At 59.8% G+C, this 25,258-nt stretch overlaps 1 protein-coding gene across 7 annotated transcripts in view; it reads left to right on the forward strand.

The window, feature by feature from the left end:
* The window catches only part of LOC117645970 (disintegrin and metalloproteinase domain-containing protein unc-71), a 174,578-nt gene that overhangs the window by 137,660 nt on the left and 11,660 nt on the right, over positions 1 to 25,258 (forward strand). For 3 of the 7 annotated variants that reach the window (XM_034386546.1, XM_034386550.1, XM_034386547.1), the window contains exons 11-26: positions 1,049 to 1,131; positions 9,041 to 9,110; positions 11,524 to 11,670; positions 15,367 to 15,831; positions 15,902 to 15,976; positions 16,068 to 16,237; positions 16,315 to 16,484; positions 16,647 to 16,810; positions 16,885 to 17,055; positions 17,139 to 17,343; positions 17,512 to 17,620; positions 17,710 to 17,823; positions 17,913 to 17,970; positions 18,098 to 18,193; positions 18,367 to 18,523; positions 23,951 to 24,050. In XM_034386546.1, the coding sequence (XP_034242437.1) occupies positions 1,049 to 1,131; positions 9,041 to 9,110; positions 11,524 to 11,670; positions 15,367 to 15,831; positions 15,902 to 15,976; positions 16,068 to 16,237; positions 16,315 to 16,484; positions 16,647 to 16,810; positions 16,885 to 17,055; positions 17,139 to 17,343; positions 17,512 to 17,620; positions 17,710 to 17,823; positions 17,913 to 17,970; positions 18,098 to 18,193; positions 18,367 to 18,523; positions 23,951 to 24,050 (2,354 nt within the window). Of the gene's footprint in view, positions 1 to 1,048; positions 1,132 to 9,040; positions 9,111 to 11,523; positions 11,671 to 15,366; positions 15,832 to 15,901; positions 15,977 to 16,067; positions 16,238 to 16,314; positions 16,485 to 16,646; positions 16,811 to 16,884; positions 17,056 to 17,138; positions 17,344 to 17,511; positions 17,621 to 17,709; positions 17,824 to 17,912; positions 17,971 to 18,097; positions 18,194 to 18,366; positions 18,524 to 19,363; positions 19,473 to 23,950; positions 24,090 to 25,258 lie in introns of all 7 variants that reach the window. The other 4 variants (XM_034386544.1, XM_034386551.1, XM_034386545.1 and 1 more) reach the window with 2 other exon arrangements.

Consider the following 25,258-nt stretch of genomic DNA (forward strand, 5'->3'; position numbering starts at 1 on the left):
ACGGGGACACTGCCAGTGCCTCACTGGCGGCGACCGGGTGGGATATCGGCTAGCTCGGCCCGGCCCGCTCGACTCGACAAGAACGAGGTCGGTCTCGCAAGTCGCGCACAGAGAGAGAGAGAGAGAGAGAGAGAGAGAGAGAGAGAGAGAGAGAGAGAGAGAGAGCGGAGACAAGGGAAAGGGAAGTTGGGGCGACTGTCGCCGACCCTCGGGGCCGTCGGCCCTCCTCGACGAGTCCCTTTTATCACACTTTCGGAATGCATTCTAGTTCGGCGCAACTTCTTTTTAGTGAGTGAGTCCGCGTGTTTGTGTGTGTGCGGCGTGCCTGTCTGTGTGTGTGTCTTTAAGTGTGCTTTAGAGCTTAACGCCGCTCTTTGTCGACGCGAACGCAAGCGTTTAAAAAACAAAATGGGCGGCGGCCGGCGGCCCTTGCCCACGGCCCTGCCCACGGCCGTACCGCCGTACCCACGGCGGCGCCCGGGCTCGCATGAAAGTGGCATATATAATTAGGGCTTGGAGCCCAGAGCTTTACTAGACGTATCTTGCGTAATAACTTGGCCAAATATTATGGCAGGGGTCCTCCGCGCCGCTCTGGCCGTCCGCACCCTTTCCAGGTGGGGCCCAGGGGAGGGGGAGGGGCAGGGGCTTAAAGTAAATAGATCGCACCCAGTTCGGACCGCGCCGTGGCCGTCCCAGCGCCCGTTTCGGACCCGTTTCGGCCGGACTCCGGCCGTGGCATAGTGGGCCAGAAGACCGGTGGAGGCGGGCTAAACTCTGGACAGCTCCAGAGTAGCTAAACAGCACTCGAAGCGACCGTGTGACCCCACCAATCGATTCCTCGTTCGGAGAGCAATCGATTGGTGGGGTCACACGTTCGGTTCGAGTCCCCCATTCAGCGACCCCGGAGCTCAAAACGCGTCCGGGATTTTGACCGCCTCCGCCGGTCTTCTGGCCCACTGTGCGCGTGCCACGTGGGTCCGCGTGCCGCCCCACGCCTAGAAATGAGTCGGTCAGCCGATGTCTCATGCCGCGCCCCTCTCTGTTCCAGCAGTCGAGGAACCACTTCGCCAAGACGTCGCTGTACATCAAGATCCTGAACCACTACTTCGAGCTGCTGCTGGAACTCAACACGTGAGTATCGCCGAGGCGGCCGATGCCGCGGGGTAATCCCGCCGGCCTGCACATCAAAGGCGCGTATAGGGACGGAGGAATGGACCCCCCGCCTCGCCTACGCCTCGCCGGCGGCGTGCAGGGCCTCAAGGCCTCCAGGGCGCGAGGGCCAAAGCACGAGGGCGGACTGCCGTCGGCGCGCTCGGCACCCTCGGCCAGCACACTACAAAAGGGTCAAGCCCGGCAGGCCGTCGCGGCGCTGCGCGGCGCTGCTCCGGGAAAGGAAGGCCGCCTTTTTTGCGTTCAAATGCCTGTCGCGCTAAACAAATACGACGCCCTGTTTGTCCTTTTTATTTTTCCTCTGAGCGGACACGGGCACTCTGTGTGCCGGGGAAATGAAGCACGCACGCACACACACGCGCTCACGCACGGATGCACACGCGTGCTGCAGCACAAAGTCCCTGTTGTGTTGCCGCAAATGATTAAAAACTTTGGCGCGCGCGGCAACTGCAGGCAGGCAGGCCAAAGGCAGCCAGTCAGGCGGCCAGCCGGGCTGGCAGGCAGGGTGTGGAGTGAGGCGCTGGCCGGCGGGGCGCGGGGCGGGCTTGCGGGCGCAGCTGAGCTCAGCAGTCGGTTCACACGCGGCTCGAATAGAAGACTGGGGGCAGCACAGTATAACAAGGACGTGGACACGCCGGGAATGGGACGGTCGTGACAACAAAGTTGCGGTATCTGCGCCACCCCGCCCCGCCCCGCCCCGCCCCCCCCCGCCCCGCCCCGCCCCGCCCCGCCCCGCCCCGCCCCGCCCCGTGCGTCCCTTGTTCGGCGTGGCGGTCCTCGCCCTCCTCATGAAATGAGAGTACTTCCATCCGCCTTTCACCTCGCGGACCCCCGCCGGCCCTAGCCGACCCCCGTGTCCCCTACACTGGTGCGCCGCCGCGCCCTCAAGATGTAAGGTGGAGTGGAAAGCTCTGGCGGGCATAAAAGTCGCGGGGCGCCGGGGCGGGGTGACGTCGTGTGGTTTGAGAGACGGCTGCCTGCCTGGCTGCCTGCCTGGCTGCCTGCCTGGCTGCCTGCCTGCCTGCCTGCCTGCCTGCCTGCCTGGCTGGAGTGACCCTTTGCAGGCCGGCTTGGCGCAAGAGGACCCCCGTGTCCTTGGCACCCTACTGCACGAAAGAGTAAAAAAAAGTCGCGGAGCCGAGATTCGAACCCTGCACCACGCCGTTGGGGTGGGGCCGTAATGTGGGCCACGAGCCCACCACCCACCCATGAGAAGGACATCGCGGTGGCTTCATACCAACAAAAAGAGGCTTAAGGTCCGGCCATTCGGCCATTCGCTCTGCAGGCATTCTCCTCGTTCCTTTTTCCCCGTTTTTTTCTTTTTTTTAAGAGAAGACCTGGTGGAAATGGTATGACTTGGCCGCCCATCCCTGCTGTAATATCAGGCGGGGGGTCGGCCGGCCGTTCATGCATGCGTGCACTGATTAGAATGGCGGAGTCATCCAGGCCAGCGGGGCTTCGCGGCCTCGGCCTCGGCCTCGGCCGCGCTCTCGGGGACACGCGGCCAGAGACCGCGGTGCCCGGTTCGCACACGCCGCCATCGGTAAAGCAATTTCTTGCCGCCGGTAATCGCGTAATCACGGCCGGAAAGGAAACCCCATTTTGCCCCCGAGGGCCGAAGCCGAAGCCGAAGCCAAGGACCGAGGTACTGCAGGGCGTAAAAACGCGGCCAAGCGGCCCGAACGTGTCGAGAGCGGCTCCGTGGCGGGGGCGGGCCGGGGCGGGATGGCGCCACGCCACGGCCACAGCCTCCGCGACACCGCCTCCTAGGTGCTTTCAATCGGCCCCATCCCCGCGGCCTGTCAGCCCCCACGCCGCCCCCGCCGCCCCCACTCCCGTCTCGGTCTCCGCCCAAGGACGTTGTCACGCGCCCTAAAACGCGGATCCTAATGGTGAAACTTTTAAAAAGCAAGTTTGGCGCGCCAGTGCGAAATTTGTCCCCGCCTCCTCCCTTTTCTGGTGGTGTCAAGTTTTCGGGAGGGGGGGTCCCACGGCATTGGCTGTCTCTGTGTGGGACGCCGCCGCCGTGGCGGCAGCCTCCCTGCACCACTCGAGTGCAGCACATCTCTAGGTCACTCCTTCTTTCTTTCTACGAATATAATAATGTCGCCAGCTCGCCCCCCCCCCCTCCCCCGCCCCCGGGTGCCCAGTCACAAAGTAAAAGAGGACGGCGGCTCATCACAGAGCTTGGCTGCTTGGCTGCTTGGCTGCTCGGCTGCTCGGCCGGAGCGGAGTGGGGGATTTTATAGACTTTATCGTCGTGCCGCTGAGCAGCCTGCTTCGCCTGCTTCGCCTGCCTCGGCTGTACCGGACTCGTTTATTACGCCCGATGGAAAACGAGCGGGCGAATCGAAAAGTGCCGCCCCTCTTTACATTTCAAAGGTGGCGGTCTCGGCGTGGCGGCGCGTCGCGGCGCGTAGCGGCGCCGCATTGCCTGCCAATCCCCCACAGTGCACTGGCAGAACTGTAGCGCCACTTTCGCGCCTTTCTTCCAGCGTGGTGGCTGCCACGCTTGACTTCGAGTGTAGTGCTCCGATCCACCCCATCTAAATGCAAGGGAGCGGAAAGTCTTGAAGCGTAGTGGGACGCTTGTATGAAGTGTACAACTACGCTTTTGCCAGTGTGGCGTACGGAGGTGCAGCAGGGGGTGTCGGTGGGTCGCCGACTACAGTGCCGCTACACACTAAACCGAATCACCTGCGGAACACCCGGAAGGCGGGTCCGGGGCTCGGCGCGGGTCGGGGGGGATCCGCCCACACACGAGTCGTATCTCCCGCCCCACTCCAAGCAGGCCGCCATTGTGGCGGCGAACGCCGTCGGCGTCCTGGCGAACTTGTCACCTCCGTTTACGGCGGCATCTGGTGCGTACACCGCTACACCTCGGCGACAGCGCCAACACCGACGGGGCGACCGCCGCGCCGAAGCGCACCAAGCGGCATGGAGAGCAGGGTGCGGAGCTTCGTGTTTGGCGCGCCGCGCCGCGCCCCGCCCCGCCGCGCCCCAGTAGTGAGGACAAACAGAACAACAATGGCTCCTTTATGCTGGCTTAACTTAGTTGCGCATGAAAGAGTCGTCGGTGCGAGGCGGCAAAGTCGCCCTGGGACTGGGTGGCCCGGTGGCCCGGGGCGGGATGGGGTGGCGGGGCCGCGCCCAGGGCCACACCGCCGTGTCGGACGCAGTGCGTCCCGCGAGTCTCACCGCCGCCGCGGCACGCCGACCGCCCGGCCAATGGCAACAGGTTCTCCAAATTTTTACCGCCTGTCTTTACGGTGTGGTTCATTTCCCCGCCTGCGCGCGTCATCGCGGCCGTTGGCGCCGTCGCGGCAGCGAGCGCCCCCCTCAATGCGGGGAAGGTGAAGAAGTGCGCAAAGAAACAAGGCCGAGGTGCAGTCCGCACACACGGCGGCGCTGTTCGCCCGGCCCCGCGCTGCACGCCCCGGCGGGGTGTAAATATGAGTCGGGCTCGTAAGTTATGGATGCCCCCCGCCCCGCCGCGCCCCGCCCCGCCCCGCCCGCTGGGCGTAACCAGGCGGTGTGCACGCTTTTGTAAGCACTCTGGGCTGGACCAGCTCGACCAGCCCCCCGGTGCGCGCGGCCGGCCCCTCCTCTTTTTGGAGACTAACGCGTGGACGTTTTTATGGCCCTGGGGCGGCCTCGCCGTGGAGGCCGTGCACGCCATGAAGGCCACGAAGGCCGAGTGTGTGCATTACCGGGATGCAGGCGGACGGATGCATTTTCAGAGGCCCGCCGCTTGCACGGATCGAGTCGCATTCAAGTGGAAGCTATGTTTCTATTTTTTTGGGGGGGGGCGGGTTTTGGTTTGTTTGTGTGCGTTGTCCCTTTCTTTTTGCTGTTTTTTTCGGACTGATACAAGTGCGCAGTTGGCGTGGCTTTTTGAGGCAAATGAGCTCGCTGCGAGGCTAGAGCGGCGAGGATGGGCTGGGCTGGCTTGATGGAGATGATACGGGGGCAAAATGAAAATGGGCCGGACCGGGCGGGGCGGGCCCGCGGAAAGGGTTAAAGGGTTCACTGCGACCACTTTCACTCCACAAAGACCGCGAGCGCAGAATTACTGCCCATGATTTTCCCTTCCTCTTCCTTTTCTGTTTATTCATTTTTTGCTAATTTTTGTTTCCTTTTTTGGCAGTGGTCAAAGGTTGGTGCTGCATCTTTGGCTATTTTCAGAGGCATTGTGTGCCCGCTGATTAGGCGCGCCGCCTTCCGAGTCGGCCCTGGTCCCGCAAGAAGGTTAACCTCGCCGCGGGGTGGGGCGGGGCGCCCTGCTTACTTCAAAAGCCGTTCTGCCCACTGCTCTCTCATTAGCATTGTGGCTGGCGCGGCTGCCTCCCGCGCGCGGTCGGCCGGTTCGAATCCGCCCCCTGCCCTAATTTTTTCTTGATCACTTCAGTCATTGAATGCGCGCTGGCCCTGCAACTGCCCTGGTGCGTGTGAGAGAAAGAGAGGGAGGGGGAGGGAGGGAGAGAGAGAGCGTGTCTCTGTATTTGTGTGTTTGTGTGTGTGTGTGTGTGTGTGTGTGTGTGTGTGTGCAGCACTGGCCTGCTGCTGCTCGGTTTATATGCATACAAAACGGCATTAGGTTTGCATTAGCGACCGCGGCGTGCGACACGAGAGCAAATAATTTGGGGTCGGCCGTTACCGAAAAAAAAAACAGAGAGAGAGAGGTGGGGAGGGTCGAGAGAGAAAGGGGGCGTACGCACGTGGGCGCTTATGGACTATGCCTTTGTGTTGCGTGCGTGTAGTTGTGTGTTTGTGTGTGCAGTTGTGTGCTGGTACCGTAACAAGCCGCGGGGGGTACACGCGTGTACACTCCACTCCGTCGACGTTCCAAGTGGAGAGAAATAACGTGTTTGGCAGTTTGCTTTGATCGCGGCACTGGCGGGGCGCGGCGGGGCGGGGCAGGCACGCCATTACCCGAAGCCCCGCTCTGTGCAAACGCCCCCCCCCCCCCCGTTTCCGCTCCCCCGGGTACTCGCGTACCTCATTTCATTGCGTAATTCAAACACTAACAACCCGCCACGTTTCGGGTGATGCCGCGTCGCGGTGGCGGGGCGACGGCGACGGGTCTAGGGATTTGCCGCTCGAGCGCCAGATAGAACGAGAGAGAGAGAGAGAGAGAGAGAGAGAGAGAGAGAGAGAGAGAGAGAGAGAGAGAGAGAGAGAGAGAGAGAGAGAGAGAGGCCCGGCGCCGGGTCGCCTTTACGGCTGCGTTAACTCCCGTATCTCGGGGAAACGCGTTAAAATCTTTGAAACGCTTTGGCTTTACGGCGCAATCAGCCGGCCAGCCGAGCGGCCAGCCGGGTGTCTGGACCGGCCTTGTCCCCGCGCGCACCTACACGCACACACACACACACACACACACACACACACACACACACACACACAGAGGACCGCGTGGCCGCGGAGGGCGCCGCTGAGTGACCTCACCTTGAGGTCCTGGGGGTGACGCACTGCGCGCCCCGTCGGGGAGGCCGTGGAGGCCGTGGAGGCCGAGGCGCTGGACCGCGGCGAAGAGCGACGGCAGCGAAGGGGTTGGCGTGGAGGCCGTGCGGCGCCGTGGCGGTGAAGGAAGGCGAGGAATTACGAGTGTACCACCCCGTACCACCCCGTACCACCCTTTATAGCCCATTAAACTAAAATTTAGGGCGGAAGCGTTTCTGTCTTTGATAACAAAAGGGGGGTCGAATGTGGAGAGGGCCCAGCACTCGCAGCAGGCTTCGCGAAGAGGGGCGGGGCCGGCTGGCCCGGCCGGGGCGCGGGAGTTTTGGTCCGCTGGCTTCCTGACCACCGCGTCGTCTTCTTTTTCTATTTTTTGTGTTTTTTCTCTCGGTCGGCCGCGCGGAGCCGAGAGCTGCGCCGTGAGCGCCGTCAGCGCCGTGAGCGCCGTCAGCGCCGTCAGCGGGCGGAAAGCGCAACTTTCTTGGTTCGAGTTGGCTCTGCCGCTCTGCCGCGCCGCCGCTGCCGCCGGGACCTCGCCTGCCCTCGCAGCGGCGCTTCGCGGGGACCGCTAATCATGCGGTATCACATCGCCCGGGCCACACAAGCCCTTGTCGGGGCATCGCAGCGACTTGCAGCGACGCGGATCGCGTGGGGGTCATCGCTTGCTGCGGGCTGTGTCGGCGGTGTTCGGCTGCGGCGGGGTGGCCTCCAGAATGGGACCAGCCCGCCGCCCCGCGGCCCCGCCGGTCGCTTCTGGTCCTTCTGGTCCTTCTGGTCGCTCACCCCCGCCCCGAAGGGTTGGTGGACTCTGGAGTGTTTGGAGTGGAGCCACTGGTACCTGCTGGTGCCCAGCTTGTTGGCGGAGACCGCGGGGCTTCGAAGCCCAAGGCCGAAGCCTTCCGCCCTCGGACTGCACACGTTGTCCGTTCCAGCTGCGACCCAGGGCCCCCGTCCCGGCCAGAGTACAGTACAGTGGTAGCGACGCCATGCTGGCGGGGCTGGCGGGCAAGTCGAGTCGAGATGGCCGGGGCATGGCCGGGGGATTGGAGTGAGAGGGTGAGAGAGTGAGAGCTAGGGTCGGACAGCCGGCGGGAGCAATATCGGCGAGCAATGGACCGAACAGGGAATCAGGTGTAATCCCCAACCACCTCGTTTGGGCTCCACTCTGCCCTGCTCCCCCCCCCCCTCCTTTTCCCCCCAGCTCACCCACCCTCCTGGGGCCCGAGTGGGGTCGGCCCTGCTGCTGTTTGCCTGCCCGGCCAACGGCCGGCCGGCCAAATTTTCTCCTTATTTCGTCCATTTTAATGGCTTTGCAATTCCCGAGCGAATGTCCGCCGGTCCCATGTCAACGGGCGTGCCTCGGCGTGGGGCCACCAGGCCCACCAGGGCCCCCAAGTGGAGTCCCTGCCACCCCAATTAGGCCTTGTTGCCCACCAGGCGGGCGGCCCCCGCCAGTGGTGGCCCCAAAATGGAATCACAGGAAAGTTTTGGGGCCCTAACGGCCTAGCGGCGCCTAGCGGGCAGGTCGTGGGGACAAACCACTGACCTTGTATCTGGGCGGAAACTCCGCGCCAGCCGCCAGCTTGCTCCCATTTTTTGGTGGTGGTTGTTGTTGTTGTCAACGCGCCGGTCCCCACTTAACGATCCCGGGATTGAACCATCCGTGCGGCGCTGCCGCTGGCTGGCCGTGGGGCCGTGGGGCGAGGCGCCGTGCAAATAAGTATCGACGCGCCATATATTCGCGGCTGATAGTGCCGCGGAAGCCACCCAATATCCGGCGGGGAGAGGCCGCAGGGCCGCGGGGCCGCGGGGCCACGGAGGGGGTAGTTGACGGCCCCTCCAGATTGTGGTGCCCTGCCGCCGTCGTGCCGCCGTGCCGCCGTGCCCGCGGGCAGGTGCCTCGCCCCGCCGGCCCCGCCGTGCCCATTCCAGGCCGTCCCCAAGGCTGCCGACGAGGCGTTAAAATGGGGCCACCGCGCGGCCCCCGCGCCGCCTCCGCGCCGCCCCCGCGCCGCCCCCGCCACTGCGACGAGCGAGGTCTGGACCTGTTTATTCCGGGTGGCCTTCCCCGGCCTTGCCGCCTTGCCGGCCTTCTCCAGCCTCTCGCCCTTGGCTGCCTTGGCTCCGCGCTTTGTGGAAACGCTCGCCCAGCCTCGCGCCGCCCCCGCCTTGTTTGGCCCTCTAAGTGACCCCGAAATTGCCAGTGTTCCGACATGGCGGCGGCCCGGTCGTGCTGAACCGTGCAGGGTACTAGTAGTACTTACGAACTGCCGGGCTCCCCGCCAGCCAGCACCCCGCCGCGCGCGGTTCCAGTGGAATTTGATATACGCGGCCCGGCCCGGCGGCGGGGTGGCAGGGCACGGTACAGACCAGACTAGACCACGGTTCTAACGGAGTGTCTCCCTTGTTCCAGGCAACTGCTGGCGCCCAACCTCATCCAAAAGCACTTCCTTCCAAACGGCGCGGAACAAACGACCAAACAGGTAAGCATCGATCCACGCGCCCCCCGGAACGCCCCGGACCCTCCTCGCCGGCGACGTCCTTTGCGGCGGCGGCGTCGCGACGCCTGGGCACCTGGCTGCGACTCGCTGCGCGCCTGCCGGCGACCTACACTGTCGCCAGGACGGCGACGTCGGCGAGGGCGTCCATCGGGGTGCTTTGGAGGGCATGGCGACGGCCCGGCCGACGACACGACGGCCAGCTTGACGTCACCGCGACGCCACCGCGACGCCACCGCGACGCCACCGCGCACCCCTGTGTGTTCTCCTTCCGGCCGCAGAGGGCGCCAGCACCGCCACTGATGGATGGAGGCGTCAGACTGTGTATGGCGGCGCCCAAGGAGCGCGCGTGAATTATTTATGGTGTCCGGCAGGCTGAGTCCGAACAGTGCTTCTTCGGTCGCTCTGTCCCTCTCGCACGCTCACACGAGCGCGAGAGAGACAAAGCGACCGGAGCGCTGTTCGGACTCGGCCTGCCGGCGGATCGAGTGTGCGCGCTGTGCAGAGCTTTCGACTGGTTGCACGGGTGCCGCTCAGGAATACGCTACAACATAATGGTGGAAAAGCGGTCTTTTGTTAGGTGCCCGTTTTTTCTCCGTACTTTGCATGTGCTAATTTTGCATAGTACTGGCCGGTGGCCGCGGCGTGGCGGCGTGGCGGGCGGGGCGAGGCGGAGCCCACTCAGTTTCTTGCGGCGCTCGCCACGCATTGTGTTGGCCGGGCACGATGGTAAATTACTGTAAAGCCAGTGGCGGTGCTCGGCGTGGTCCCGGGGTATGGCCTGGCCGGGGGCCCTCAGGCCGGCGGGGGCGGGGCGGGGCGGGGCGGGGCGGGGCGGGGCGGGGCGTTCCCGCCGCCTGCCTTGGCTGGCCGTGACAGCGCGCCGCCGCCGCCACCGCCCCGCCGGCTGGGGCAGAGCGGACAGAGCAGCCTGAGGCAGGGGGCCACGCCGCCGCGGCCAAACCAAACAACGCGCGGCCAAATTTAAACGCCATTAGCAGCAATCTTCTCGCGTGGATCGGAGAAAACAGGGGGTGGGGGACGCTGACGATGACGAGGAGGACGGCGACCGCGACGAGGAGACCGGTGGCTGGGTAGGTGTGTGGGCTGCAGTGTTTTCCGCAGCGGCCACCCTCTGCAGTCATTGCAGTCGGACTTGATTGCCACTCAGACGGCACCTGGCTGCCCCTGGCTGCCAAAGGAGAGGGGGTGTCTCAGGCAGCTCGCCGGGCTGGCCGTTTGCTAAGGCCGCCAGCCGGCCTGAGATGTTGGTTCTCAGCGCGCACAGTGTGGGCTGCGCAAGGGCGGCGATGGGGGTCTTCGGGGCGGCAGGGCCTCGGCGGGCACATCGCGGGGGGCACATCGTGAGAAGGAGGCGGTGGCGCGCCGCCCTGCCGCCCTGCCGCCGCCCCGCCCCTCCCCGCCGCCCGGCGTGGCGCTTTGTGCCTGAGTCACAAACTAATGCCGCCTGTTTACACAAAACACCCCGCGCGCTATTGTCAGCGGTAACACAGCACGACGTCGCCGCAGCGCGGGGCGGGGCGGGGCGGGGCGGGGCGGGGCGGGGCGGGGCGGGGCGGGGCGGCAAGGCGACGTGGGTCCAGGGATTTGGGGCGCGACACTGCAAAAATAACGGCTTGTTGTTGACAGCGGGGACATTGTTCCGCGGTGGCGGTGACAAAGTACTCATCGTCGGCCCGTCGGCCCGTCGGCCGGCGCAAGGAGGGCGCGGCAGGGCGCGGGTGGCGAGCGGACTGGCCGCTGATGAAGTCCGCGATTCAGCCGCCGCTTTGACGGTGCACTGGAAGACTGAAAGACTGAAAGAGGGGCGGGACGCATCGCTTCGCGCCCTCCGCCTCGCGGGGGTGGCGTGTGGCGCGGCGCGGCGCCCGAAGCACAGTTGGCAAAGTTTTCTCGTCACCGCCAGCGCCGCCCGTCCGTCCGCGCCACGCCGCGCCCTCGTCGGAGACGTCGGGGACACTCCGGCCCTCCGGCCGGCGTTTCCGGTACAGCGTACAGCGCTCGATATCGGCGCGTGCGTGCGTGTGTGTGTGTCTGCGTGTGTGCGTGCATGCGTGCCGCCTCAAGGCTGCAAAGTGGCGCTCGCGTTATTGGCCGCCCGTTCGGACCGTTTAAACGGCTCGTCGTTAATAAGCTCGGCCTGGAAACTGTCGCGGGTTCAAATACCACGCTAAACTTTTTTTTTTCATTTCTTTTTAGAATTGTTTTCCTCTTGCTTGCCTTCCACAGTGTAGGCATCGTGGCGCTGGGCGGCGTAAGTTGGGCGGTGGCATTGTCGCCGAGACGTGTGGCGTGGCCGTGGTGCCTTGCCGCCCTCCATCGCCGTCCCCGGAAGCATTGGCAGCCTCTCACGGCGGTGCTCTCGTTGTCGTTGCAGGAGATCGAGCACTGCTACTACCAGGGCGAGGTGCGTGGCATCCCCGGCGCCGTCGGGGCCTTCCGGACCTGCAGCGGCCTCAGCGGCGTCATCCATCTGGGCAACGAGACCTTCGTCGTGCACCCGCTGTACGGCGGCGACCTCTCGGTACGTACACACGCCAGCACGGCAGGCCGTCGCCTCTCGGAGTGACGGGCGCGGACGGGCGGCGCGCCGACGCTCCTTTTGTCATCATCACCAGCGTGTGTGACGTCGACGTGCCCTCCACACCTTGTTGGACTGGGGGGGCAGGCCGGGGCAGGGCGGGGCAGGCCGAGGCAGGCAGAACGCAGTGGAGTGGCTTCATTAGGCCCAGGCAGGGCGCTGCGGGGGATGGGGTGGGGTGGGGACGCCCTCCAGGCGGGGCGGGGCGGGGCGGGGCGGGGCGGAGCGGGGCGGGGCGGGGCGGGGCGGGGCGGGGCGGCTGCCCCTATTCCAGAGCGAGTGATTGTGCTCGCCCCACACTGACGAGTCCCACGGGCCGGAACCGGAACAGGGCGGGGCCGGCTGGGGCTCCGGGGGCCGTCCGCTTGCGTCCGCTGCAACACAGTGATTCTAGTCTGCTGACCACTGGGAGAGGAGGAGGGGAAGGGGGAAAGGGGGGGGGGGACACGCGTCGTTAGCTGAAAATTTGCCTGGTTTCGACACGTGGTGGTGTTTGTGGGGCTGGAACCGGCGCCAAGAGCCGTGTGTGTGTGTGCGCGTGTGTGTGTGCGCGCGCGCGCGTGTGTCAGGTCTTTCAGGCAGTGCAGGCGCTCGGCCGCTGTTAGTCCGCCATCTTTTTCCCATCGCCCTATCACGAACGAGGAACGAGGCCGCAATTGCGCGACCGAATGAATTTTCCCTTTTCCCGTTCGCCCTTTGGGTCCACGTGTCCTTATTAATATTTTTTTCAAATTATTATTTTTATTTTATTTTTTCTTTTGCTGTCGTCTGTCGCGTATGTGTCGCCCCTTCGTTCTTTATGCTGCTTGTTTCATGCTCTCTGGGTTCCCCGTTTTAATCGCCCGGCCACTTTTTTTTCCCTCCCGCCCTCTTTCGCCGTTGGCGTTCTTTTTTTTATTATTATTTTCCTATTTTGTCCGTTCGCTGCGCGGCGGCTGCGCACCTCGGCCGTCCTCAGCGTCTTTAGGCGCCGCGCTGCAGTGTGCTGGCCGCGCCGCCGCGCCGCGTCGTCGGAATGACGTTGTTATTGCGATCGTCGCATCATGAAAGTGGCGCTGCTAACTCTGCCCGCCTGGCGCGACTGGGCGCGACGCCAATCTCGTCACGGGCGACGCATTCCCCGCATTCCTCGGCCCGCTGCTCGGGGGCCGTCCGGGGCCGTCCGGGGCCGCCCCGTCTGGCTCGCCTGGCCCGCCTGCTCCATGACGATCCGCATCTCCATCATCTCCATCATCGCGCGGGGCCCAAGGCGCGGCACGGCCGGGGGGTTCGACGCGACAATCGGGCAACGCGACCCGCTGCCGCCCCGCACAGTGGGCCAGAAGTCGGTGGAGGCGGCCAAAACTCTAGACACGTTTTGAGCTCCGGAGTCGCTAATTCGGACTCGAACCGAACGTGTGACCCCACCAATGGATTGCTCTCCGATCGAGGAATCCATTGGGTGGGGTCACACGTTCGGTTCGAGTCCCATTTAGTGACTCTGGAGCTCAAAACGCGTCTAGAGTTTTGGCCGCCTCCACCGGCTTCTGGCCCACTGTGCCCCGCCAGCCGCGGCCGCAAACAATAGGCTCGCTTATTTTTTTCCGTTTTAAAGGATTCGTGTCCCACATCGCGGACCCGCTGGGCCCCGCCCCCTCCCTGCCAGCCCTCAATCTCCCCGCCACTCCGATTCCGTTCGGTTCGCATCCCCCCTCTCTCCCCTTTTGCTTGCCCTCGCAATTAAAATCGGATTAACCCCGTAATTCTCCGTTGAATCTCTGTGCACTTTCTCATAAGCCTCATCCCCGCACTGCCCGTTCGCTACGTCGCCCCCCCCCCGCGCGCCTTCGCCAGGAACCGTTTTTACCCCCTCCACCTCGCATGTCTGCCAACCTGTCGCATCCCGCGGGCACGCCAGCGCGGAAGTAAGCTGGCATTACACTGAGAGAAAAGTTTAGGAGCCACACTTGAACTTAAAAAAAGCAGAACCGAAATGAGTGTTTGAACCATGGACAGAAGCGTTGTTGGGCCGTCACTCTGCCAACTTTAAAATAAAAAACAACGTTACGAGAAGTAACAAATTGCTTGTGTCTCACAGTCCATATCGTCCATGTCCAACAGTAACAAGTCACGAGATAATATGCCAGGCGAAACTGGCGACGCTAGCGGGGAGTGCCCATTTCTCGCAGTGTAAGCTCGCAGCGCGCCGACGAGCTGCAGAGACCGCACGAATGAATGATTCCGCAAATGATTCCGAAAAATGAAATCCCCTTTTTCCGTCTGACACACTCTATACAAACGGCGAGGGAGGGAGGGATGGGGGACACACCATGCTGCCGCGCTGTGGCCGCGCCAAGAGCGCCAAGCGCCAAGAGACGAAAATACCGTCCAACGGTTTGCGAAATACAGGCCGCAAGATGTCGCCGGCAGGCCCGGGACGCCCGGGACGGGACGCACCACAAAGCCTATATTGTCGGGGAGGCTCGCGATAAGGCGGGGCGGGGCGGGGCGGGGCGGGGACAAGAACGAGCTCCTTCCGTCCGTACGGCACGGCGGCACATTCCAATAACATCTTCCCTATTCAGATTGAGCCCCCGCCTCCAATCTTCAACTCTGTCAGGCAGGCAGGCAGGCAGCCTCACCGCTGTTGTGCCGTTTGCGGCCCCAGATTACACCGCGGCCCTGCATGAGGCCGTCCTCGGCTTTTTATCGCGCCAGCCTAGTCGCCCCGCCGCGCCCCGCCGCGCCCCGCCGCGCGGCCGGCCGAGTGGGCGCAGTGCCGAGGGAGAGGGGCCGGCCGTGGCGAGCCGCACTCTACGAGCTTTTAATAGCCGAATCGGGAAAGGCCGTCCTAATAGTCGGTGGTCGGGGCGGCGCGCTGCGCGCTCGGGTCAGCAGCGCCAGCCTGTGTGTGCGCGGCGCGCGGCCCGAGTCCGTCGCTCTGTCTCTCTCGCACTCATGGGGCGTCCCCTATAGCTGCGAGAGAGACAGAGCGACGAAAACGACTCTCGGAATCAGTCTGCAGAGTGAACCGGCGGGCGTAAATTCGAACGGGAGAATAAATTGGCGAACGGAAGGGACGATTACGCTCATGAAATTACGTCGGTGCCGGACCTGGCCGGACCTGTCCGCGCGGGGGCGGGTTGGCGGAGGCCGACGAGCCCTGGGACACCCCGTTCCTCCTCCTCCTCCTCCTCCTCCTCCTCCTCGGGGAGGCTGGCTGGCCGCCAGGGAGTCCGTGTGCTTCCTTCCATGCCTTGCACGGCCGCTAGGCCATGGCCAGGCCCTCCACCTGGACCCGCCCCGCTCCAGTCTCTATCGCGGAGTTGTAAAACGCTCGTAAACAAGCTCCTAAAAAAGGAAGTCAGCTATTGACGTAAATTGCGGCGGCCGTCCCAACCCCGTCGCGCGCTCTCTCACTCACTCACACTTACGCACATGCGCGCACTCACTCACTCTCACACACACACCGCGGAGAGAAAATCAAAACGCGCGGTAAACGGCCACTAAACGAGGCAATGACAAGGGGCAAGATTGATGGTGGCTTTCCTCCCGTGTGTATTGGGTGTATGGAGCTCGGGCCATAAACACATCCCTCCTCGCGGATAATAAAACGGAAAGCGGTGGCGAGATTTGAACCCAGTCCTTTTCTGTCCGCAGCAAAACCACCCGCACGTCATCTTCGCGGCGCACGACCGCGGCGGCAAGCACGGCTGCGCCAACGGGCTGGAGGTGGACTACGGCGGCCGGGGCCGCGCGCGCCGGCAGCGCGGCGTCTCCAACAAGCGCATGGCCTTCGACACGCTGCTGGACGACATGGTGCTGCCGGACAACGTGAACCGCGACCTCTTCAAGGGCTTCGTCGAGATCGACAAGGACGACGACGTGGACGACGGCGACGAGGACGACGACGAGGGTGACGAGGACGCGGAGGCCGAGGACGTGGAGAAGAAGGGCAAGGAGGAGGCCGTCAAGAGGAAGCCGGCCGCGAAGGGCAAGGCGGCCAAGGGCAAGGACAGCAAGAAGAAGCGCAAGCGGAAGCTAATGCGGCTCAAGAGGAACATCCAGGGCATGACCAAGTTCATCGAGCTCGCCCTCGTCCTGGACAAGTCCATGGTCGCCAAGGTACGGCTCACTTCTGCTCGTCTGGACGGCGGTCGTTTCAGAGGCTAATTCTTGTACTTTGCGTCTACAGTTCAGCCGGCGGACCGGCTACACCCGGGAGGACATCGTCCACGACGCCCTGCAGATCGCCAACATCGCCGACCTGGTAAATTGGAAAACAACAGTAACGCTCTGGTCGAAAGCAAAAAAGAAACACTGTCCAGTCGTCTCATGACTTGTTTTCTATCCCGTTCCAGTACTTCCGGACACTCAACACCCGGGTGTCGGTGGTGTACGTCGAGACGTGGAAGGAGGAGAACCAGGCCACAATCGAGGCGTCCGACATCGGCAAGACGCTGCGCAACTTCCACGAGTACACGAGCAGGACCCTCTTCGGCATCAGCAAGGACACCACGCAGCTGCTCAGGTACGTGGAGGCGCCGCTGGCTTCCGCCAGTGCCACTCCGCCGCGGTCGCCCTGACGAGTGTCTGGTTTCCTTGCAGTGGTGTGGAGTTCCCCGGCGGCCAGATGGGCATGGCGGTGCCGCACACGCTGTGCTCCGTCAAGGCCGTGGGCATCGCCGTGGAGATGAACGTGTACGAGCCCCACCAGCTGGGCGGCATCGTAGCGCACATGATCGGCCACAACATCGGCATGCTGCACGACGACGCCCGTGAGTACCGCGCCAGGCGGAGCGCCAAGCGCCCGCGGACGGCGGGATGCTGTCCCGCGGCGCGCGGCTGCTCGGCGGGCCGGCCTACCCCGCGGACTGCAGGCGCTAGGCCGGCTGGCGGCAAGCGGCGCTCTTACGCCCCCCTTTTCTGTCTGTCTCCAGGCGAGGAGTGCTTCTGCAAGGACTGGCACGGCTGCATCATGGCGCAGTCCATCATCGGCCAGAACCACGTGCTGCCCTACAAGTTCTCGGAGTGCTCCTTCAACGAGTACATGGACGTGCTGCGCGTCGGCGAGGCCATGTGCCTGCTCAACAAGCCCAACGAGGTACGCGCCGAGCCCCACCGGAAGGAAGACACCGTCAGACTGGGCGGACTTGACTGACGGGCTTGTGTGTCTAGATCCCCGCGACCGGCGGCACCTGCGGCAACAAGATCGTGGAGACGGGCGAGGACTGCGACTGCGGCACGGTGGACGAGTGCAAGGAGGACTCCTGCTGTGACTCCATCACCTGCAAGTTCGCCGCCAACGCCGAGTGCGCGCGGGGGCCGTGCTGCACGCCCGAGTGCACCGTGAGTCACATCGTCGGCACTAACAGCCACTTGTTGTTTTTCCGTGGTGGTCATGCATGTTTTTGTTGTTGCCGGCCCTGCAGCTTCGGGGCCCGGAACACATGTGCCGCGAGTCGGGCGGCGAGTGCGACCTGCCGGAGTACTGCTCGGGCGAGTTCAACATCTGCCCCACGAACCTGTTCAAGAAGAACGGCACGCCGTGCGGCGAGGGCTACCCGACGGGCAGCTTCTGCTTCAACGGGACGTGCCCCGTCCGCGACATGCAGTGCCAGCGGATCTGGGGGCAGGGTGCGTACACCGCTAGAGCATTCATAACTTAACTCATACAACTGTATGGCTATAGTTCCTATACATGTGCATTGTTTACGAAAACACATACACATGACTACGAAAAATATTTCAGTGAGGGCAAAAGAGATTGTTTTGGAGGCGTCTTTAATTTGTGTTTGCCCGCAGAGAGCCGCGCGAGCGACAACGAGTGCTACGAGCACTTCAACGTGAAGGGCACGGAGAACGGGCACTGCGGCCAGGCCAAGGACGGCCAGCTCAAGCCGTGCGACAGGAGGTTGGGAATGCCTTTGTCTTTGCCACCGGTCCTTAAAAAACGGAAAACCCTTTGTGTACTCGGACGGTGACGACGTTGTCCTGTTGCAGCCACGTCATGTGCGGGTCGCTGCAGTGCTCTGGCGGCAACACCAAGCCCATTGGCGACGACTCGGAGCACTCCAACATCCAGACCACCATCAAGGGCCGCGAGACCCAGTGCAAGTGAGTCCTGCAGTCCCCCAGTTCCTAGTTGGCCATCCGCCTAAACGAGTTACCCGCCGACTCACCCGTTCCGTTCCCTGTCTTCACAGGGCGCTGCACGACACCAAGGGGCTCGTCAAGGACGGCACGCCGTGCGGGGAGAACTTCGTGAGTACGGCCGGGCCAGGCCGGTCCCTCCCAGCCCGGCCCCCCGTCGCCCTCCGGCCTCCGCCCTCCCGGACACTGCCGGTGCAGTGTGCCGGACAGCTCGGCTAACGACTTTTTGTTTGTCTAGATCTGCCTGAACCAAACCTGCACCAGCATCTACCCGCACATCGACAAGGACAACTGTCCTAGCAACCACGGCAACCAGGAGTGCTCCGGCAACGGGGTATGTGTCCTCGGCCCAGGGCACTGGCCCAGGGTGATGGCCCAGGGTGATGGCCCAGGGCACTGGCCCAGGACACTGGCCCGGGGCAACCCACGAGACGTTTCCCCTCTTCTGTGTTACTGTGCTGACGGCGTGGCGGCGCGTGTTGACGGCTTCCTCGGCTTTCTCCGCAGGTGTGCACGAACGCCAACCGATGCTACTGCAACCCGGGCTTTGGGGGGCCCGACTGCTCCACGCAGGTGGCGTACGCCACCGTCACGGAGATGCCGACAACCACCACCACCAAATTCGACCTGTCGAGCAAAATGACGCAAAAGGAAACCCCCTACGGTAAGATGGTCGTGGAGGGGGCCAGCAGAGCAGCGACAGTGGAGGCGCCGTGCCCCGGCGCAAGTTTGATGGCAGCGTCTCACTCGCCGAAAAGGAGCAAAATGGATACGCACTTTGGAAGAGTGATGCGCTGAAGAGTCAAACTTGTGCTCGGACACGCCTTTGTTGGAATTTGTTTTTTTCCTGCACTTTTCAAGTCAAATTTTTGCTCCCACCACAAACGTGTGTGCAAATATTTAATTGATTTCAAACCTGTGTTCTGGCTAAGGCCGATTAGAATACTTTGTAGATCTTTGCATGGGATCGTGACAATTTTTATTCCAGATGTTGCACTTTCTTCTTGGAGGGCAAGCTGGTCGACTTATTTGCTGTGCTGTGATCTCACCCAACCTTATTTATAGCAGATCTCGGAGCTTCTCCGTGTCCTTCGTGCAGCCATTTACAACATTGGAAGCAATTAAAAGACGCCTTTAAACGTTTGACATCCGTGCAAAGTCGATAAAACACCATAGAAATTTTAGATGTTGCTTTTCAAAAATTTAACATAGAGTTTACTTCTAAAACTACGCCTTTTGAGCTAGTTAAACATAGCGTTGTAAAAAAAAAAGGCCTTCGCTAGTCCCTTCGGGTGCTGCGCCTGCTCTGCGCCATGTCGCGCGAGAAGTCGACGATGACGTAGTGTAGTGGCTGCTTGCCGTAGTCCCGTCGTAGACATGACCCCTCGACCCGCTGGGCCGAGCCCGGCCGAACCTCGGTAACTTTTCTAAACGATGGTGGTCGCCGAGGCAATCGAGAATCCACCCTAGTCGTGCGGCCGATGACGCTGAGCTTGTTGCGCAGAGACCACGGCGTCGAACAACGTGTCCACCCTGTCCATGGTCATCACCCTGGTGACGATGGTGTTCGGCGTGTTCCTGTGCTTTGCCTCCGTGGCAGTCTACTGCTACAGGTACGCCCCAGCCGTCGTTGTCGGCGCGGAGGCGGACCTCGGTCTGGGCTGAGCAGTACGGTGTCCAGGGCCCCGTCGGCCTCACTCGGCCCCACTTGCAACGACCACCCTCCAATCGACCACGGCGAACGCAGCGAGGAAACACCAATACTGGCAACCGCGCGCGAGGAGAAAACCCTTTTTTGTGTCAAATTTCCCGCGGTTTTTGTCTTTTTTTGTATTTATTGTAAATAAGTTTGTATACCTGAACCATGGCACACCTGAAACCTGCCCAGGCCGCACAGAGAGCACGGCACGCCTTAATCTGATTGCGTTGCAGAGGCATCTGGCAGCACCGAGCTCATGACCATTGCCATGGTCATCATGATGGTCGGTGTAGTTTTCGGAGTGTTCATCTCCTTCGCCATTTGCGCGCATTGGTACAGGTACATACGAATGGAAGTTCGATATTATAAAAACAAAGACATTTTATTTTGTGTTGTTTTTCTGTATATTGCTGAAGGTGACTTTCGAATAGCCGTCCAAGCGCTGTCGGTAATGGGCACATTCCATCGTCCTCACTCACGGCTGTGAAAAGACAGGGTTTCGAGTGCCCCTCCAAAAGCCGTAGAGTGGGGCCGCAGTGAGCACGTTACCGCCACGTTACCGCGCTCGGCCATTCGCAGGCACTCCTTGGCGGGGCCCGGGCGGGGCTGGGCGGGGCGCACAGTCTGGGGCTTCCCTTTCGTTGCTGTGTGTGTTGGTGTCCACGCTTGTCCCCCGAGGCCTTTTGGATGTGTGTCTCTGTGCTTGCATGAGGTGCCCGGCAACTCTTCAGACTTCCCTCCCCTCCACCAAGACCACCACCAAGACCCGCTTGGCTCGACGCGCGTGTGAGCGTGTGTGTGTGTAAGAGAGAGAGAGAGAGAGAGAGAGAGAGAGAGAGAGAGAGAGTGCGTGTCAGGTCAAGCAGGGCCTTCGTGGACCCCTCCCCTCCTTTGGGGCGTTGCGGCCGTCGCGGCCATCGCATCCCGCTGGCTTCCGTTTCATCCGCCATTGTTGTCCTGCATGTCATCACGCATGCCAATCCCGTTCAAGGAGTGCCGCAAAGAGGGCCACGCTTCCGAGTTACGGAATCATTCAGTCATGTATAAAAAAAGTGTGTAATCTGCAGAGGAGAAGTGGCCCTCGATCAAGTTTAGCGTAACATTGTTATTAGATACATGTTCGTCATCATCGCTTGGTTCGCTGCATCTCCAGCATGAATCCCTGTCCTCAAACCCCGTGTCCAAACCTCAGTTTGAACGACAAAGTTGAAAGAAAGCGGAGATTTTTTCATTCGTATTCTTTGAAATATATTTTTCGAAGCACCCACGTTGGTGGCCAGGCAACTTGGGTGTGTGTGTGGTGTTTTAAACTGCGTGTGCGTGTGTGTCACGGCACGATTCCGACCAAACTTATGTACTTTAAATTTATTTGTTTTGTTTTTCCTGCGGCGGCCAAGAAGAGCCGTGACCTCGAGGAAGTCAATGGTGTACCTGTGCCAATATTATGGTCTCGTCAAGGGAAGTCGTTCTGCTTGCAGAGGAACAGGCGAGACGCAACCAATTGAGCACTCTGTCTATGGTGTTCATCCTAGTGGGCGTCGTCAAGGGCGTCTTCATTTTGTTTGCCCTCCTGTCGATTTGGTGCAGGTACATTTTATTTTTCTACCTCTCTTTCTTTCTGGCCAACGCGGTAACGGCAGGGACGAGAAGAAACGCAAGACTGTTCCAGTCGACATTTTTCACAACCCTTTTAACTAACCATGTTGTTAAAAACATCAATTTTCCGATTAGAAAATAATGTAACCTGTTCCGACGTGGAGCAGGGTAAACACCTCCCACGCGAACAACCCCCATGCCCCGGCCCCTCTCGCTCGCAGCTCATGTCTCGTCTTCTAGCGTTGTGTAGCAGAATCATCATGTCCTTCTCGCGGCCTCTAAACGCCAGCGCCGCCCGCGGCGTGCTGGCCGACGGCCTCCTAGGCGTGGCGGGGAGGCGCCCTGACCGACCCTGACCCACCCTCACCAGCCCTGACGAGCGGTGCCAGCGGTGCCAGCGGTGCCAGCGGCAGTGCACAGGTCGAGGCGAGGGTCGAGGCCTTCCCCGCGGCAGTCGGGGGTCTGGGCCGGGCGCCGCGAGCGGTCAAGCGTCGCTTCATTTCTGCAACAATTGTTCGCAAGCTAGAATCATTATTGCGCTGTTTCAGAGTGTCGTTTATTGCTAGTTGGTAGTTTTTGAATGTGTGTGAGTGGTGTGAGAGTGAGTGAGATGAGGCCGGTGCGTGGTTCTATGGCTGTGTGAGAGAGTCTGTGCGTGCGTGTGATGGGGTGTGCAGAATGAAAAACAAGCTAACTGGGCCTCTAGATTTAGACTTGTAGGCCGTACTGTGAAGCCTCTAAGAAGAAAATTAGTTATCTCCAGGAGAACTAGAACAAGAAGAAACTCTGCTGACGTCTGACATAATTTTACGTACACCATTGACGCCTACTTAAGTTGTATTAACGTCTATTTTCTTTTTTTTTAAATATATCTATATGATGCTTTCGCTCGTGTTTGTGAGTGCTTGGAGTGTGAAGTTGTTGGGTGGCATCCGTGTAACCGTCTCGGAATCTGCATGCACCTGCCACCTAGTTTGATTTTGCTGGTAACCACGAGCATCTTTCGGAATACGCTGTATTTTCTTGTGTTCTCTCAAACGCTTAAACGCCTCAAAGATCAATTCAAATACAAATATTCCGACGGGTGGCCGAGGAACAGCAGCTTTCGGTGTTTTATTGACTGTGCATGGTTACGCCTGTACAGGTGTGTGCCGACTAGATTCGCCCCTCCGCATGCTCTTGTGAGTGACAATGACTAGCATGAAGTACTCGTGGATGTCTTACCATGTACCGACCGACCATTGCTGACACCCATTTTCCTCTTACTGTACAGTTCACTTAGGTAACGCTCTTGTTTCGTCGTAGACATTCACATTTTCTGCCTTCCAGATTGTGTAGGAGGGTGTCAGTGTGCGCTTGCCTGGAGTGAAGCCTGCAGACGAATATCCTTTTGATAAACAGCTTGAATGCCATTTAATTCGGGCTTTGGGTCGCTCTGTTCCCACAGTAATCAATAAAAAAAAATCAGACACTGCCAAATGGCGCTGCAGGCAGTCCCACACGACGCACCCTCCACCCGAATCCCACCTTGTCCAATCCCTCTCCTCCCTCTGAACACCGTTGAAAATAATAAAATGGAAACTATCGGCCTTAAGCTTGGGTTCCCTTCCCCAAATCAGAGGTAAGTAGTTGATTGACTTGGAACCTTATAAACAACAGTCGTGTGGCTCGTAGTACTTGTTCCACGCACTCTTTGCTTTTCGGAGCACAATTTTATTGAATTACTCGTTGAGTAGTAGACCCGTACAGAGCTTCCAACCTTACAGAGATATCTTACTTAATATAAAAATTAGCAGTCCCTGGTGAGCTACCAGAGGGAGGTGAGGGTAAATTCGGTAAATAGCCGTGTCTCTCAACAGGTCCACGTAATTTGTTCATCCCAGTTGCAAAAATAATGTATCATGTTCCAGGCACTTCTGTGAAAAAGACCCTTGTTATTTTCAATGAAGTTTTATACCTTTGATTCGCGTGACTGTTAAAATCGTCACATCATAAGACTTAAGATTATCTTCAACATTTGAAGCAGCTGATATTTTACATGGCAACACGTTGAAAAATCGCAAGGATTTTTCTCACAGACTGTACGTTTGGTTTGGCTCTCCGCCGGACAAGTAAACCAGTTGCTCGAGTGGTATTAATTTTTGTGGATTGTAAGGCATTGTGTATGTGTTAGTAGCTTAGTCGATGTGTACGTCTGTGTGTGCTAAGGCATTGACGCATTTATCTTTGGTACTCTTTTCAGTTTCGTGTATTTGAACTTCTTTGCGCATCAAGTCAAACACTTGTTGCTGGCAACATGTCCACATGATGGCACACGCTCGTTTATTTATTTATTTTTATTTCACTGAGCGATTGTATGTCTCTGTGTGGACCTGTACAAGTGCTCCTGAGCTCGCTCTCTCTTAAAAGTCTAAACTAATGTTGAAATATAATTACGTCACCGTAAAGTTGAAAGTTAGCTCTGGAGCCAATAATCTCGTATAAAAATGTGTATTTGTTGTTTTGTTTGTCAAGATGTGTGCTTATTTGGTTATGATTTCTTTCTTGCTATTTTTGCTGACATTTGCTTGTGTTCTGTTTCTCTCTCTCCTGTCTCTTGGCTCTGCATGGCTCGTCCTGGTGACTTGGCCACCGATCGCCTCCTCAACCATCTTTCTACTGGGAACCGGCATACCATCGAATCGTGCGTTATTCGATCACGTAATTCACCACGACACCGAACTTGGCTTTCGGTCTGCACACTAACCCCCTGCATTCACCGGATGACTGAAAACTTGCATCAATTTCAATCTATAGAAAATTACCACAGCACAAACACAGTATTCCTAGTCATCATGTTGATGTCATGTGTAGGGGGTGTTTTCATTCTATTTGCTCTCGTGGCATTATGCTACAGGTCAGTCGTAGTACACAAAAACTTCACTCTCTGCCTAAGGTTAGTCAGCAGACCCAAAGGTAGACCCCTCAGTTTACAATTTTCCCCAGACTCTTCACTTATTTTGCATTGTCTAGCACAGTCTTACCTGTCTCAATCTCTGCTGTTATTACCCTCAGTAGTTGGGAAAACGCATCCTCCAATCAAAAAGAAACAAACTACCAGGCAGAGAAGAGTCGAGCTGCCCTGGGCCAGGAGTTTCCACCCCCCACCCGTCACACGATTCCTCTCCCTTCCCCACCCTTCCCTTCTCACTTCGACCCGTGCGGCGGTGGCGCCCTGGCTTTCCCCTCCCTACCCCGCTTCCTATCCCCGACGTCCCCGACCCACATACCAACCCTGGAACACGAGCTCCATTATGAGAAGGCTCTGTGGCGTTCGTCTTTTCTTTCACTGTTGGCAACCCTGAAACGACGCTTTGGTCGGTGAATGCGTTTTCCAGCGTAGCCAACATTCCAACCTTCACTGTTGTCTACGTCGTAGCTATTCCCTCTATTATTTTCCCATCTCTTCTTAGAGTTGTCTTTGTGTGTAGTTTGATGCCATGCTGTTTGGTTTGCTTAGACCTTCGTATCTCTTATGCCTGTTTCCATCTGTTTGTTGGTAATGCTGGTTTCTGGTGGTTAAACATTTGTTTTCTTCTGTTTACCATCTTCGCGGCAAATCAACTTTTTCGGGCATTTCCAGCAGATTGATTTGATACGTTATAATTTGTGAATTTCACTTTGGTCTCTGCAATTGAAAATGTTGGCTAGCCTAAAGCTGTGATGCGATCAAAAGCCACTACATCGCGCTGCGCTAGCTCCAGGTTTGCCAACTTCACTAAATTAAGGAACCTCAGAAAGCAAAAAAGGTTATAATGCTTCACATAAGTTTGCCGAGTCTATGTAGCTTGACCCACCTCAAAGTTGACCTACCTATATATTAATTAATAAAAATATTAATATAAATATTAGAATATAAATATGGAAATATAAATAGGAGTAATATAAATATTACCAAAAAAAGTTGACCCACCCCACAGTTGACCTACCCTATATTTTTGACTTGACCGACGAAGCGCGACGGCCTCGCGGCAGGGGAAGCGCGACAGTGTCGCGGCAGGGGAAGCGCGACAGTGTCGCGGCAGGGGAAGCGCGACGGCCTTGCGGCAGGGGAAGCGCGACGGC

The sequence above is a fragment of the Thrips palmi genome, unplaced genomic scaffold (genome assembly GCF_012932325.1).
Source record: "Thrips palmi isolate BJ-2018 unplaced genomic scaffold, TpBJ-2018v1 HiC_scaffold_19, whole genome shotgun sequence".
Classification (NCBI taxonomy): Eukaryota; Metazoa; Arthropoda; class Insecta; order Thysanoptera; family Thripidae; genus Thrips; species Thrips palmi.